The sequence below is a fragment of the Phaenicophaeus curvirostris genome, chromosome 1 (assembly GCF_032191515.1).
Source record: "Phaenicophaeus curvirostris isolate KB17595 chromosome 1, BPBGC_Pcur_1.0, whole genome shotgun sequence".
In the NCBI taxonomy this organism is placed as follows: Eukaryota; Metazoa; Chordata; class Aves; order Cuculiformes; family Cuculidae; genus Phaenicophaeus; species Phaenicophaeus curvirostris.
Genome location: NC_091392.1, coordinates 204,106,345 through 204,123,796, shown reverse-complemented (window position 1 = coordinate 204,123,796; position 17,452 = coordinate 204,106,345). Strand labels below are relative to the sequence as shown.

Below are 17,452 nucleotides of genomic sequence, written 5' to 3'. Positions count from 1 at the left end.
TACAATGTGCTGTAATTAATACTGCTTACAAGACTAGCTGGGCATAACAAGGGGCCACTTCACTATTTGCTGTCATAGTCTATCACCTACCAGTTATCTCATTATTTTAAAATAATTGATTTAAAGCAGTCTGAAAGAATATTATTTTTCAGTGAAAGTATCACCAAGAAAAGGTATTGGGCTTTTTAAATTTTGTATTCTCTCTAGAACACTTCATATTAATTAATATTACAAAGACGCAATTTATTATGACTTACTTTCCTGACAAGCTGTGACTCTCCAGTGATCTTTTAAACTATCAAGAAACTCGTATTCATCAAAACATAACATGCTTCAAGCATTTCTATGTAATTTCATTTCAACAGGTGTTCACCAAGATACGTATGTGCATATATCTGTTTATTTTCATTATTACTACAACTACAATGTTCATAAAAATACATACGTGCATGTATGTGCTTATTTTTCTTAATATTACTACTGCAGCTACTGCTATTCCTGTGGTTTGGAATTAATTCATGAGAGACCCTTGGGTGACCAGAGCAAATGTGAAATCCATACTTTTGTAATTTTCCAAGTCACTTAGGACAAAGCATCATTCTTTCAAAATGACTGATTTGTATCAAAGAGGTTTTTCACCTCCTCATTTTGTCCTGGAGCCAGAGGTCAGACAAAAGGACTCAATTTGGATTTTTAAGCCTTCCTTCTGTATCAAGGGCATAGGGAGATATTTGGATGAGACTTGCAGCAGCAGACACTCAAATTTTAGAGATATTTGGTATTCCCCTACCTTTTGGAAAAGACATCTAATTGTTTTACAAAGTAATAGTTGAAATGCTGCTTAATTACAGGTATTTCATTCTAAAAGCATCATCATCTTCAAAAGTCTCAGATTTTGCCTACTGCTGTACCGATTCAGCAGTTCAAGAGTTGAGCTTTCTTCCTACTATCATCCATGAGTTTGCAGAAAGAGGTATCTGTTTTGATACCAGCAGGAATGAAAAAGCATACAACAGGCTGCAATAAGTTTCTGCAGTTGTAAAAATGTATTTTTTAAAACATCTGTCCTTTTGAATTCAAATGTGTTGAAATGCATGCATTGACTAAAGTAAGCTTAAAATAAGGCATAAACTCGGAAAGATTTGTTTATTTTGTTAATTCTGTATCAGGTAATTACTTTTGTTCTCTGTGGGAGCTAGTTTTCCTGTGCTAAAAGACATTAAGTTACATATTTTCTACAGAAAACACACTGGAAGCACCATATCAACGGAACCATCACACATTGAAAAACCATCCCCTTCTCGGCGCTACAGCATGTGTTGAAGTCCTTAGGCCTGAAGAGCTACAAATATATTTCATGGCACGTTCTCACGAAGATCAGAAGCTTTCCTGTGCTCAGTAGGCAGAAAAAATCCATTCTTCACATATAGAAAAGATGTATTTTCCCATTCTAGCAAAACGCCTTGAAGCAAAGAGGTCCAGACAGCTGCCATCTCCAATCTCCATACAGCATTTCCTTCTGCCCCTCTCCCTAAACACATAACATTATCACTCAACCAGCATCACCTTGGACGTCAAATGGGGAATGGTAAAAATGTCTGGTTGTTAAATTAAATCTCCCTTCTGATCCTCTCAAAATGCTTTTACAGCAAGTGTATGGAAAGCAGCAATGTCTGGTATCACAGCAGAAGAATAATAACATTCTATATTCTCGAGTTATGCAGCTTATGACACCTGAGCAATCCTCCACAGACTGTCTTTGCCTTTCTCATGCCTGACTCACAGATGCTGCACTCCTAACCTTTCTAAATACCTCAAGATTTAACCATACATGTTACCTTTAAGCCTTCAGCTTATTTCATCAATAGAAATCCCTTCTCCTGCACTGATGAATGAAATAAGAATACCCCATGTACAGTTAACTCTCTACTGAAAGCTAAACGAGGTGCCTAAAATTGTCAGACAATTTTACACAATCGCATGAACTCATATGCCTTTTTACTGGCATCTCCAATCAAACCTTAGAAATTAAGTACAGACAAAAAATAAGATTTACAATTAAAACACAGGAAAAGGGGTCTGTGTAATGTGCTCATAGCCAGTATGCAAACTCACCTGAGGAGTCACAAATTCTTTCTTCATATCTGACAAGAATTACTTCGGCGTTTCACCGGGCATGGTTCAAAAGCCACTGTCCCCACAGTCTCAGTTTGCTGTATTTCACCACTGGTAAATGTCAATTTGCTATAGATGTAATTCCATAACTGTGGCCATAACTAAACAAAACAGTGACTCTGATGGTCAACATTTCAGCCCTAAAGTTAAGTCAACACTCCATCCACCTTATCAGACACTTCAGCAGTCCATATCTCACCAGTTTGGCTCTAATGACACTACAGGAGACCTTGTCAAAGTCTTTCCTAAAGTCAAGATGGGCAACATCCCTTCATCCATTAAGCCAGTCATCTCATTACAGAAGTCAGTCAGGTTTGTAAGGCACAACCCATCCTTCGTAAGGAGCATAAATATGTGTCAAGGTGCTAAAGGGATGAAATTTGGCCAGGCTGTTCACACTCACTGCCTTGTCCTTTTTTTTTTTTTTGTGCTAAGTAAAGGCTTCCAAAAGGATTTGCCCCACAACCTGAGGTCCCTGTTTATCCACACTGGCTTCCTTCCAGGCTTGTTCAACATTCTGCACGTCATAATGAACTTAAGGAGGGTGTCAATAGGTCCATGAAAATCAACCAGCTTCTTGTACCCATTTACCCTACAGGCTAGACACCCATTGGATCCTGCCAAGACCTATGACAAAGCCAAAATCTACTCTCCTAAAGTGTGATGCTGTGATTCTCCTTCCCACTTGTCTTAGTGTTATGGACTCCAGCATCTCATAATCACTGTAGCCAGGACTGCCCTCAGCCTTTACACCTTCAATCAGTTCTTCCTTGTTTGCAAGCAATAGGTCCAGTAGAGTATCCCCCCTCCTTGACAGCTCATTGATCACCTGCATCAAGAAACTCTCTTCAGTACACTCCAAAAATCTCCTGCATTGCTTCTGCTCAGATCTATTTGACTTCTAGAGGATTTTGCGTTGCCTGAAGTCCCCAGTGAGTACTAGGGTCTGCCCTTTTCAGGCTTCCTCCAGCTGTCTAAAAGCTTCCTCTGCTTCCACTTCTAGATTGGCCAGTGCGTAGCAAACACACCACCATACCCTCCCTGCTCATCTGTCCTCTGCTCCTGACCCCACACATAACTTCTCAGGATAGAATTTCTGATACCTACAACCCTTCTTTTCTTGAAGTCTCTAGGGGCTGAGGCTCAGCTGGCTCTGATGCCTCATCCCAAGGGAGGTCATCTCTCCCACCTCTTCCCTGGGCACTGAACCTGCTCTGTAACTGTTGAACCACAGGGAGAAAACGGGTCTTAGCTGTGTGTCAGAAGTAACAAACTTCCAGCCATCTCCATCTGAGGAGCTTCCACCCATGACCTTCAAGGGTTATCTGTATTTTTCCCTCCTTCCTTGCAAGACAGGGCTCAGGTTCTTGGCTCAGCAGGGCCTCTGGAAAAACCTGTCCATCCTCCCTGATGTGTACAGCCTGCTCACTATTTACTACAACTCTTCCACCTGGCACCTCAGTGCTACAACTAGAGCATTCTACTGTCACACAGCAGCAGGCAGCCCTGACATGGCAGCCACTGTGACTTCATCATAGAATCATAGTATCATAGAATAACCAGGTTGGAAGAGACCCACCGGATCATCGAGTCCAACCATTCCTATCACACACTAAACCATGACCCTTAGCACCTCGTCCACCCGTGCCTTAAACACCTCCAGGGAAGGTGACTCAACCACCTCCCTGGGCAGCCTGTGCCAGTGCCCAATGACCCTTTCTGTGAAGAATTTTTTCCTAATGTCCAGTCTGAACCTCCCCTGGTGGAGCTTGAGGCCATTCCCTCTTGTCCTGTCCCCTGTCACTTGGGAGAAGAGGCCAGCTCCCTCCTCTCCACAACCTCCTTTCAGAAGAGGAGGCTGAGGGGAGACCTCATTGCTCTCTACAACTACGTAGAGAGCAATGAGGTCTCCCCTCAGCCTCCTCTTCTCCAGGCTAAACAACCCAGGCTCTCTCAGCCGCTCCTCGTAAGACCTGCTCTCCAGCCCCTTCACCAGCTTTGTTGCTCTTCTCTGGACTCGCTCCAGAGCCTCAACATCCTTCTTGTGGTGAGGGGCCCAGAACTGAACACAGGATTCGAGGAGCGGTCTCACCAGTGCCGAATTACAGAGGGAGAAGAACCTCCCTGGACCTGCTGGTCACGCCTTTTCTGATCCAAGCCAAGATGCCATTGGCCTTCTTGGCCACCTGGGCCACTGCTGGCTCATGTTCAGTCGCTGTCAACCAACACCCCCAGGTCCCTCTCCTCCAGGCAGCTTTCTAGACAGACTTCTCCTAGTCTGTAGCACTGCACAGGGTTGTTGTGCCCCAAGTGCAGGACCCGGCATTTGGCCTTGTTAAACCTCATCCCATTGGACTCTGCCCAGCGGTCCAGCCTGTTCAGATCCCTTTGCAGAGCCTCCCTACCCTCCAGCAGATCAACACCTCCACCCAGCTTAGTGTCATCCGCAAACTTGCTAAGCCACTGCTCTTCACAGGATGCGCTCACAGAGAAAACTGACCCTCTTGCTAGGTCTCACCCTGCTCTCCAGTAGTGCAAAACTGCTTGAAGATGTGAAACTAAAGGAGTAATAGTGCTTTGAAAGCACTATTATGACTAATGGGATAAAATCTTTATGAAGATATTTGTCTAAATGAACTTGAAATATTCCAAGTTTTTTTAACTCAAGACACCTTCCTTGGAAAACGAATTCCAGTTTGAACATTGTGTATGTTTTTTTCTTTATTTTTTTGAGATTAATTTTCCCATCTTTTAACTTCATTGTGTCCAGTTTGAGAGACAGAGGGGAGAAGGCTTCTGCTTTAATTACATCCCTTATTATAAATGTCTTTCATAAGACAAACAACCATAATCTTTCCAATTTTCTCAGAGGACAGAAACTTTAGTCTAATCCTTATCCATTTTCTGTTGCCTCTGAAATGTCTTCCATTTCATTGCAACACCTTTGGAAATAAACAGTAGGGATCATCTGCCCAACTGTAGGCACTCAAAGTAATTTATTCCATCCTACAGTTGGCATCTAATACATGCCTGAGGACTCGGTCTTCAGAAATACCGAATTATTTCTTTTGTCTAGAAAAGATGTTGAGTGATTGCTTTAGACTTAGACATCTTATAAATGTTTAAGTAAGGACAGGCAAACTCCCCCCTGAGGTGACAGAACTGCATACAGTATCCCAGATGACTCAGTCTAAATTTACATAAATGCAGTTTCAAATTCTCTTCCCCATTCCTTTTGCATCCTAAGATAACCAGACAGAGCAGAAAGGAACTGTATGGAAGAGGGAGGTCCGAGCCAAGAGAGCAGCCAGGCACACAGTTTCTCCTTAACCCTATCAAGGCTTCAAACATTTTTCCTGGCAGAAGCTAAGTGGCTCCGAAGTGCTTCATGTTCTTAAAAACTTAAGCACTTAAAATTTTAAACATGAAAGTTGAAGCATTGAAGAGCATAATGAGCTCAGCTCGAAACCACTTTGCTTCTATCAGAATTTCTTCGGGGAAGTCAGTCGGGTTAGGGGACTACTCAAGACTCTTGTGCCCTGGGGAGCTGCAAAGTCCTTCCTAAAGGAATCCGCATTTCTGCATAGAGGAGAAGCGAACACCCACAGACCTCAGTCACATCAGCACTTTGATGCTGGAAGTTTCACATGCCTCAGATTTGTAGGATTCAATCACTAACTCAGCAGATGCGTAAGATGACTTTAATCGCTGGCTTCACTGCTGATGATTGTTCATTAATAAAAACCAATAATTTTTTCATATTTTAGAAGCAATTTGAGTCCAATCTTTGTGCATAGGTGATTACAGATCTCCAAGTACACGAGTAGGTGTGCGCTTGGCCCATCCAGAAGGAAATAAACTGCAAAATAGTTATTTTCACATCCAGTCTGGGGGGGTTTTTTTGTTATTTACCCCATGATCATGAAAGCAGTAGAAAACTGTTCTTTCCCTGTCCTTCGGATCACCAAAATATTGATGTAAGAGAAGCTGTAAACAAAGAATCAAGGCTTCAGCTGAAGACAAACATTTATCAACATTCCCAAATGCCAGGAGTGGGGAGATAAACATTGAAATTGCCGCATCTAAGGAAAAGCAGAACTGAAAAAGAAAACAAAGGCTCCTATGGCATCCAACAGCTTTCTGATGATGCAGAAAGATGGAAGGTCCTTGCGAGTCCTGCATGGACAGGACCCTTTCCTGTCCCCTTCCCTGTCCGTAAAGAGTGGAATAATAGGGCACAGAGAGAAATAAGAGATGGAGAAGCAGAGCTCCAACTTAAACAATCATTTGACAATTAAAAAAACTTATCTCTGGCGGTTTAATAATGTTTTTGACAATATAATCAGGAAAATTAGATATTTTTACTCTCTAGCTTCTGGACTCTTAGGGTGCACGCATTTTTTTTCTCTGTCACTATATAAGCTAAAAATTTACTTTTTTTCTTCAGGAAAAACATCTTCCTGATTATAAAAGTTTGTGCTAAACCATCAACTGCTTCCAGACCTCTGTGACTAGCACCAGATTTGATATCAAGAGAGAAAGATGCAGAATCCCCAGGAGGGGACTGCTTGGAGACCAAGAGCAGGACGACTGACAGCTGGAGGCAAGACAAGCTGCCCAACAACAGCTCTTGAAGATCTGGATGGGACCAGGCAAGGGTGCGGTGCCTGAGCTCAGCACCACCTTGCACTACAATTGAGATCATTCTCCTTCCCAGCTCATGCAAACTGGGGTATTCTTCACAGAGAAATACTTGTGCACATCGGAGAAAATGCCTTAATTTAATATGTTACATGGAGACGAAGAATTTTACTCCATACTATTTCACAGCAATAACAATGCAAACACCCTGAAGAAATAAAGCAAAGCCTCAAAATAATTAGAAATCATAACTCTTGCAACCCCAGCTGCCTTTCAACTAGAAGAATCACAGACATTATGGATGGAAATTGCCTATTAGATCATCTAGTCTAACTCCTTGACAGTGAAGGATAAATATCTCAGGGTGCTATGCATTACAATACTGACTGGGATCATATTGTTCCTCTTTGAATTTCAGCCATGACTGGAATGGATAGAAGGTCTGTTATGTGCTACAGAAATGTATTAATTAGGTGAGAATACAATAGACGTCTAGCCTTAATGCCACCTGTTAATCTTTTAATGCAACTCACACTTACTACATAAAATCATCAGTCCTACTCTGGGACATAGGAAATGAAAGGAAAGGGTTTACATGTCTGTCCTTCTCAAGGAATTTCTTCTGCTGGGATACAACAAACCAAATTTCCTCAGTATAACTGGACTTTATTTCATATGTGGAGTTGCAAAAATGATTATCCCTTTGAGACCCATAGACAAACCATAGCTTTTTTTTTTCCTTCATTTTGAAACTTAGTTTGAGAGTTAGCAAGTAGACACGTCTAGAAAGAATCTACGTATGAGCTGGAATGACTTATCATAGTCAAAGCCTTTTATAGCAGCCTTTAACATTAGCACAAGAGGTAGAAGGAAAGAAAGGGTCTTTCTCTGTGTTAACACTCTTAAGTTTCACCAGGAGTACACTGGACTGCTGTGAAGTGGTAACAGTCTCTGCTCAGACAGCTGCAAATGAGAGAGCTGGGGGTGTTTAGCCTGGAGAAGAGGAGGCTGAGGGGAGACCTCATTGCTCTTTACCTGAAAGGTGGTTGTGGAGAGGAGGGAGCTGGGCTCTTCTCCCAAAGGACAGGGAACGGGACGAGAGGGAATGGCCTCAAGCTCCACCAGGGCAGGTTCAGGCTGGACATCAGGATGAAATTTTTCACGGAAAGGGTCATTGGGCACTGGAACAGGGAGCGGGTTGAGTCACCTTCCCTGGAGGGGTTTAAGGGATGGGTGGATGAGGTGCTGAGGGACATAGTCTAGGGATTGATGGGAATGGTTGGACTCGATGATCCGGTGGGTCCTTTCCAATCTGGTGATTCTATGATTCTTTGATTCTATGATTCATTTTGATGTAGCCAGGACTGCACACTGCTACTAAGGGACACGTATCGAAGATCAAAGCATTCCCTTCTACTTTACAACGCCCTTCTCTATGATTTACACCTGGACAGGCAGAGAAGCGCAAAATAACTGAGATCAATTTTGTGGGATTAACACTGGTGCTGCCACACTCTGGTTTGTCAGCCAGCAGTTGAGATGTGCCTGATCCCCAGCACGGATATGCTCTCTCCTTCCAGACAGCAAAGACACCTGCAATGTATGAATGATTCCGACACCTTTTTTTTCCAAGCACTGTAGAAAAGGCAAGATTTAGTCTGGAACTGTATAAACATTAAGAAAGCAACTATATTACTATGATTGATCTAAGCCCTAGATGTCAAATATTCAGGCTCACCCTAAATAAAATTTCATCAAGGTCAGTACAATGCCGCAAGCCCTTGGCTGTTGTTAAACTGATTTTTTTTATATATATATTTTATTTGCTGAGGCTGAAGTTCCCTTGTATGAGATGTTAAACTCACAAACAAGACAAACAAACAAAACCCATCATGATCCTCATATTAATAACCTTTTCCAGAAGGTTCCTGTTTAAGACAGCTCTGTGCCATGCTATGAAATAGCAGATTGACTGGCTACAGGCTGCTCGTGTGACCTTGTGTATAAATGGGTTTTCTCTCTGTTGAAAGATATTGCACAAAAGTCTGATTTTACTTCTACTTTTATTTTATATTATTAAAAGAACTAATCCTGTTTGCCTGTTGGAATTAGAAATCAGGAGTTCCTCAGTGGTTGTGCCTTTCTTCACCATTTTCATCCTTTTTTTCCTTCACACCCTCATTCCTGAGAAGGATGTTAACTCAAGTAAAGCTTATCCAGCCTGGGCTATTAAGTGAACCAGCTCATCACAACAAAGCTGGTGAAAGGGCTGGAGAACAGGCCTTATGAGGAGCGGCTGAGAGAGCTGGGGGTGTTTAGCCTGGAGAAGAGGAGGCTGAGGGGTGACCTCATTGCTCTCTACAACTACCTGAAAGGAGGTTGTAGAGAGGAGGGTGCTGGCCTCTTCTCCCAAGTGACAGGGGACAGGACAAGAGGGAATGGCCTCAAGCTCCGCCAGGGGAGGTTTAGGCTAGACGTTAGGAAAAAATTCTTTACAGAAAGGGTCATTGGGCACTGGAACAGGCTGCCCAGGGAGGTGGTTGAGTCACCTTCCCTGGAGGTGTTTAAGGCACGGGTGGACGAGGTGCTGAGGGATATGGTTTAGTGTTTGGTAGGAACGGTTGGACTCGGTGATCCGGTGGGTCTCTTCCAACCTGGTTATTCTGTGATTCTGTGATTCTGTGATCACACAGCTGATATAGATACCATTTGGCATTACCTTACTTCGTTCAGAAAGACAGGCAGAAGTTATTCCTACAACAGCAGCGCTTAGATATACCTGATGGGTTGATGTGAGTCAGAAGGAGCTCAGAATACTTGTCCAAAATTTTTTCAAAACCTTATGTAAAAATCAACTTGTCACCTCTCCTGTTAGTGGCAACAATTTGTTATTCTCCTAAAAAAAGTAGTTATTCCTTGAGCATAAGTTGCAGAGCTTTATGATAGAGTCAGGTTTGATTTAAGCTGTTAGGTTGCAACTTCTCCATCAAAATCCCACCTCCACTCACTGGAGGATTCACTTGCAATTAAGCAATTTGAAGTTACAGCCCTCCTGTGACATAAGTAATACCCTAAACAACAGTCTTTAGGTTCACTTTTCTCCCATTGTCAGGAAAAAGGCTGTATTCAAAAAGACAATTCTTAAATTCAAGCTATTTGCCAGCAGCCAGTAGCAGCTTCCTCACTTAAGTAGGAAAAAAATGTTCTTAATTTAATGTGTCTTCAACTGGGTTTAAAGAATAGCAGGAATAATTCCGAATGAACAGAAAAGTATATTCAGAAGTGATTTTCACTTAATAATGTTTACAGTTCAAGAGACACGTTACACGGGCCATTCAGAAAATAAAATCAAACGGAAAAGTAAGTCAGTTTAATGCTGCGTCATGCTCTAAGTCTCTTTCCAGAAAGATCAGTATGGCGTTTGGGGGTACACAGTCTGCTCTTGAATGTACTCCCAAATCACTCTCAGCTCCTCTAGCACAGTCCATGCCCCTTCACTGCGAGCAAAGTATTTGACTTTTTAAATCACTGACAATATTTTTTTCTGATTTTGATTCTATTTTCAGTCTGGTATTGGATACAAGTCAAGATAGAACTGGAGCAAATGTGAAAATTGCTGCAAGGAATTGGAATTCAGCAAGATGCTAAACGGCATTTCTAAAGAATAAATCTGTGTCCACTGGTGCCAGGATATCCTTCGCACACAGCAGAGCTCTTAAAGGCAGAAAAATTTATGTTGATAGTGAATAGCATATAGTACCATCATCTCTAGCTATAACTGATTAAAATTTACGTCATTGTGGGTGTAAAAGCCATACTTTAAAATGGAGCACAACAACCAAGTTGGAATCAAAAGAAAAATATGTTGTTAAATTTGCTCATGATGTACATATGAGGTCCGATAAAAAAAAAAAAAAAAAGAAAATAACAAGACTAATCCTATAGCTCGGGAACCAGGAGTGGGAGGGAAGAGACAAAGAGATGTTTATAGAACACGTTCTAACTTGTCATAGTGAAACAAGGCTCAACTCAATCACTTCACTCTGTACGAGTGGACGTGTGTTCAAATACATATGTCTTAACCTCAGTTGGAAAATGTCAGTGTGCAAGTTAACATCAAGACATCACACCAGCCCACAACACTGTCTGTGACGCATTTTCTAGCTAGTAACAGCATCACTGTGCCTGAGCACCCACTCTGTTCGCCAGACCTGGCTCCCTCTGTCCAAAGATCAAGTCGGTGCTCAAAAGAATCCATCTTTTGTTGGCAGAAGATGTGAAAGCAAAATCATAGAGTCATAGAATCATAGATTCACAAGAGATCCTCAACAGCCTTTCAGAAAAAGATCTGCAGAATTGCTTTGAATGTTGGCAGCATCATACGCAGCTGTGTGTGAACTCAGAAGGGAACTACTTCGAACGTGATCATATTTGACTTTCTTAATTTGTTAAATAGAAAGAATTACAGGCACAGTCTTGGGGTTTTTTTATTGTTTTGTGTGTCAGGCTTCATATAATTATGCAACTCATTTCTTAGAAAAAAAGGTCATAAATTAATGTCCTTACTATATTCCCAGCATTTTATTATGTATCTCCAAAAACCTGGACCTAGCCCAGCAAGAAGGGCACCTGTTTGTTTTGACAGCAGTGGGACCTAGCTCCAAGTTTCTCTATTAGAGTACATGACCAAAGACATTCTAATGGCAGTTCAGATGATGAAGGACATAAGGAACATCTTTGCCCAGTCAGGAATGTGATTTAGGAACGGGTTAGAGTGGATAGGAACTGCCTACACAATTACAGGCTGTGTGGGAGCATCACAGAATTGAAAGGCTGTCAGAGGGAAGAGTCAAACAGGGGGCAATAAGCATGGAGCACTCTTGGCCATGGTTTGGTGAAATACAGGAGTCACAAGAACTGAGTGTGTGCAATGTCCAGAGTTTATTTATTAAACATCATCTTCACACTCAGGCATGGAACACAGTCCTGAATGGGCAAAGTTCCCCAACTCTGCAGGGTGGAGCCGTGTCTGGCTGATGCGAGAGCCTCGACCCTCCTGCTGGCATGCGCCTATTTACTCAGCAAAACGGTACTTTGGGGGGCAACAGGGTAACAACACATTGATGTTCAGTATCTGCGCAGTTAGTTTGCTTAGTGCAGCTGTGACAAAAAGCTGCCTCTCTTCTTGCATCACCGCTGCTCTGCCTCCCTGCCCTGTGCACCCTACTTCACTGACCTTCCCTAGAACACCTTACTCATGAATGCAAACGGTGGGTTATGTGTGGAGGTCTATTCATCTTCCTCATCACCGCATATTTTGTTCAAAATATGCAGCTGTTTTGGTGGCAGTGAGCCCTATCACCCTTCTAATTCTGGCTGTTAAAAATAGAGGGTGTAGGGTAAGCTCGTTCCAGATGAGTAGTGTCCATCCTTCAACAACGCAGACACATCAGGAGACCTTTAAGAATGCACAGGAACATAAAATGTCTCTGGGCTGATTGAAGATCAGACCCCTGCATCTTCTCATGCAACAACTGCAGGAAAAATCTCTAAAAATGTATTCAAGTGAAAAGTTGGAAAATCATGTGTGCTGGAAAGTGCTAGAAGCTGTTCTCCCGGAGCAAGCAGAAAGGTTGGATTAAACACTGTGACACAGAATGGTTCACTTGAATTTTCTCCCACAGTTACACACAAAGTAATATTTGTGCAAAGTCACACTCAGCTAAACTTCAGACCAAGATTATAAGTGATACAAAATGGAATAGCTTCTTTAAACTATAATCTAGCCCAGATTTTGTTAGTGCATTTTACTCTTTCCACTAACTGTACAGCTATACTAACTCATGAATATGTTGCACAGGACATACTAATATTTTTGTACACATTTTTGTGTTATCACTCATAAGACCCAGGCTGCTTGCACAACCTCCTTGCTTGCACAGCCTTGTCACCACTCTGTCCCATGGACAGAGCTCTTGCTCAGCTCCTTCATCCCTTGGATGCTCCGTTCCGCTCAGTTTAAGGCTCTCCACATCTCCAGAGCAGCTCTTGGTAACCCCCGCTATTGCCATTGAAACATCACCCAGAGATCTCTCTGCATGCCACAGAAGTATTAAACACACAGACAGATTTTTTTTCTCAGTGAAAACAAACAAAAGAGATTTTTCTCAGTATTTCAATCCAGACATCACTGAAGGAAAGCACAATATTAGGGCTAAGGATGAACAACAGGAACCTGTAGCGTCCTTCAACTTTGGAAGTGTCAGCATCAGGACGGGGACAAATTGCTGCTGCTACATGCATGTTGGAAAGTAAAACATCGAGCTCTTGCAGGCAATTTATGTAGCATATACATTCACACACACTCGTATATACATATATATGTTTATACAACTAACAAAGACATGTTATCTGCAGTATTATGGAATGAAGATATATCTGCATATATAGTAAAAGTATTAAAGCTTTTTGTTCAGAAAGAAGATAAGTCAATGCACCTTTAAGACTTGCTTTTTAATTTTACAAATAATGGGAATAAGTCCCATTTGACACTAGTGTTATAGCCAAAGTTGTGAGTTGTTATTTTTTCTTCTTCTAATTAAAGTTATTTCTAATTTACAATAGCAGATGTGTGAAAATAATCAGATTCAATGTGTTAGACATATGGTAACTTGTTGCAAGAAGGCATATATTCAGTATCACAGAACAGATTCTCAATAAGAAAAGAATGCACCAAAATAACAATGCACCCTAACAGTGTTTTCTCTAAGTGAAAAATGAAAAGACAGGGGACCTGGTTCTTCTCCTACACCAGGATTGTGACAACTTGACCTTTCAGAGTTAATCACACTGATTGGTGCCAAAATGCGTAAGATGGGAGTGAAGCACTAGTTACAATGCCAAGATAAAAAGGGAAAATTTAAGCAATACGTTTCACATTAAAATTTTAAAAGAACACAGTTTTTCAGCAATAAGGGTTGTTATAATTATCTCCCAGGGAAGCTGTTGTTCAGGACATAAAAATAGGCTGGATGAAATTTTGGCATTCTTAACTGAAATTTCTCTGAGAGCAGAAAGGAAAGAGGACTGTAAGATCTATCAAAGTTTCCCTCATCTCCTCATTTGAAGAATGTGTTTATTTTGAAAATAAATTCAACAGTTCTTCCAATCTGTAAAATTATAACTTTTATGGCAACTCCATACAGGAGATAATAGTCAAAGCTGGGCAAATACTAAGGTTATCTAAAAATACTGCACTGAGCTACTCCAGAACACTTCAAATATTTTGGGTAACACATGCTCTAATTATACCAGTGTATTAGTATCAAATTAAATAGCTTCTTTTTTTTTGTACTAAAACAAGACGGGTCACCTGAGATACCATCTATTAACACCAGCGTTACAAGACCAGATTCTCAGTGGAGAAGAGAAAAAAATCAATGGGAAAGAAGTCTTAACTGGACAACTACTATGTAATGTACTGCTAAGTTCTTCCATTAAACAGCTTATCTAGTCGTATCTAACCAGTATAGGAAACACCAACCACAGATTATATTAAAACTGAAGCAAATTGACAGCTGATGCTGATGAGACCTGTAATTTCCAAAGCTGGATCACAATATGCAAGGAGGTGACCTAATGCCACAATAGCAGATATAGTTTCCTTACAGATTAAAACTACTTGTTGCTATTAATATTTTATTTTTTAACACGATGAAATACCTCAGACACCAAACAAGCATTCATTTGCAGATGAAACTTCATGAGGAAAATTCAGCGATGGACCCTGAGGTATTTACAGGAGCGTAGCACAATCCTAACAAAGAGGCTGGATAAGAACCTTCTATTTTATGTGCATCTACCAGAACTCCCGAGCCATTGATTTCAGTCTTACAAAGCGATATCAGCATGTGTGACAAGTCCTACCTAAATACACTCCTTATTTTAGCATGTGCAACGCTTCACTGAGTCTCAGCTACAGGTGCAGCTATCCAGATAAAAATAAATCACAGATTTCAAAGCGCAGTGAATAGAAACCGATCTACTGGATCGTTGGAGGAATGTCAGCTCCTCTGGGAGGCACAGGGAAATCTGTTGCTGAAATATTTCAGAACCCTAAAGTAAAAACTTTTTTTTTTTTTTACCTTGTTGGGTACGGAAAAGCCCTATAGATGTAAGTTCACCTCTCCTTTATGCCGAAGGAAGAATGTGCGTGCCGTGCATCCTAGGGATGGAACTTTTCCTTAAAAAAACGGTGCTAGTGATGAGCACTTTGCGATTTTACATGGTTTTGGGGTTTTTTTAATTCAGCAAGGGGCACGGCAGAAATGATAAGCGGCAGCTACGCTCGTTTGTGCCTCCTGACCCGATTTCCATCCCCGAGATCCCAACTCCCGCAGCTTTGCGGGGCTGAACGACGGGACACGGGGGGATGCGGGGATGGGGGGGGGGCGCTCCGGTGTCACCCCGCGAAGATGCTCACGGGCATCACCGCCTCCTCCCCGACACGGAGCCGGCTGCGGGGCCGGGGCACTCACCGCGGGGGCCGTCAGGCGGCGGATGCTCTCGCCCAGCGAGTCCAGGTTGACCCGGCGGCGGCGCGGAGCCCGGCGAGCCCCGGCGAAAGGGATGTCGGCGTGGCCGGGGGGGCTCCGGCTGCCGTTCCAGCAGAGGCGGGACAGGGGACACTCGCCCTCCTCCTCGGGGCTGGTTTCCAGGCAGTCCGAGCCCAGCGAGCTGAAGGACTCCGAGGAGATCTTGCGCCGGGACATGATGCTGCGCGGCGGGGCGGCTCGGGGCGGCTCAGCGCGGGGCTGCGGGGAGCGCCGGGGGGCGGGCGGCTCGCATGGCCGCGGATGCTCCCGCACGGGATGCGGCGGCAGCGCTGCCCGGCTCCGCGCCTCAGCCCCGGAGGCTTTAAAGCGGCGGCGGCGGCGCCGGCTGCCCTCCTCTGCCTCGGCCGCCCGCCCTCGCTCTCCCCTCCCCCGGCTCCCTCGCTGCTCCGCGGGAATCACGTGTTGTTTGGAGCCCTTTCTCCCTCCTCCTCCTCCTCCTCCTCCTCCGCCTCTTGCCGCCGCCTCCCCCCCTCGCCGGCTGTCGCGCTCAGCCCCGCGGCTCGCAGCCGCCTCTCGGGGGGATGCTGAGATCGCCCCACATGGGGGGATGCTGAGACCTCACTGGGCAGGGGGGATGCTGAGATGTCTCCACACCGGAGGATGCTGAGATCTCCCCACATGGGGGGATGCTGAGACTTCCCCACACCGGGGGGATGCTACTACTGCCCCGTTCTGGGGGGATGCTGCCACCTCCCCACGCCAGGGGTGGGGGAGATGCTGACATTCCCTATGCTGGGGGGATGCTGACACTCCCCGTGCTGGGGGGATGCTCCCCGCACGAGGAGCGGGTTGATGCTGCCCCGGCTCCTGGGCGCAGCCCGTTCTCCCGCCGCTCTTGGCTTGCTGGCAGTGCGAGCAAAGGGTCCCTCGCTTTGGGAGGCAGGAGGAGCGGAGGGAGATTGGGGGGCCGGTGCCCCCATCCCGGGCCGAGCGGGGCCGTGGGAGCGGCGGGAGGCGCCGCCCGTGCTGGACAGCTCCCTGCGCCCCGGCGGGGATGGAGGGGATGGAATCCCGGGGATGGAGCCTGGGATCGGTTCTAAATAAACAACAAAAAGAAAAAAAAAAAAATAAACCGAGAAGGCTTGATGCTGCCATCAGGTTTCCGGAGGAAAAGTTCTCCTCTTTGTGTGAGACCTCATCTGGAGTGTTGTGTCCAGTTCGGGAATCCTCACATAAGAAGGATACGGAGCTGTTGTAACGGGTCCAGAGAAGGGCTACAAAGATGATCAGAGAGCTGGAGCACCTCCCATATGAAGACAGGTTGAGAGAATTGGGGTGGTTTAGCCTGGAGAAGAGAAGACCTTATAGCGACCTTCCAGTACCTGAAGGTAGCTACAAAAAAAAAACTGGGGAGGGACTGTTCACAAAGGTAGCGATAGGACAAGAGGCAGTGGGTATAAACTGGACAGGGACAGATTTAGGCTAGACACAAGGAGGAATTTCTTCACGATGCGAGTGGTGAGGCACTGGAACATATTTCCCAGGGAACTTGTGGCTGCCCCATCCCTGGAGGTGTTCAAGGCCAGGTTGGATGGGGCCTTAAGAAGCCTGGTCTGGTGGGAGGTGTCCCTGCCAATGGCAAGGGGGTTGGAACTGGATGATCTTTAAGGTCTCTTCCAACCCAAACTATTCTATGAGTCTATAATTCTATGATTCTATGATTCTGTGATTCTGTGATTCTGTGATTCTGTGGTTCTGCTCCCACTAACATTGCGGGTCATGTCAAAGAGAAGAAACTAAATTCAGTCCCCTGTAGCCACTCTGGGCTGTAGCCAAGTAAAAGGAGAAAAGAACGGTTGGAGGACACAAAGCAGGGGAGCTTACACACAGGGTGACACCCTTGAAGACAATGCAAGGTGTCTCCTTCCTAGCTTGCCCTGCTTGTGCAGTCAGTTTAAAGACACCTTGAGACTCTTGGGATCATAGAATGGTTTGGGTTGGAAGAGATCTTAAAGATCATCCAGTTCCAACCCCCCTGCTGTGGGCAAGGATACTTCCCACCAGACCAGGCTGCCTGGCCT

General features: G+C 44.1%; 1 protein-coding gene across 1 annotated transcript in view; it reads right to left on the bottom strand.

The window, feature by feature from the left end:
* Positions 1-15,629, bottom strand: part of GUCY1A2 (guanylate cyclase 1 soluble subunit alpha 2) — a 165,669-nt gene extending 150,040 nt beyond the window's left edge. The window contains exon 1 of the mRNA XM_069883499.1: positions 15,354-15,629. Within this exon, the coding sequence (XP_069739600.1) occupies positions 15,354-15,587 (234 nt within the window). The 5' untranslated portion in view covers positions 15,588-15,629. The remainder of the gene's footprint in view (positions 1-15,353) is intronic.
* Positions 15,630-17,452: the final 1,823 nt, after the last annotated feature.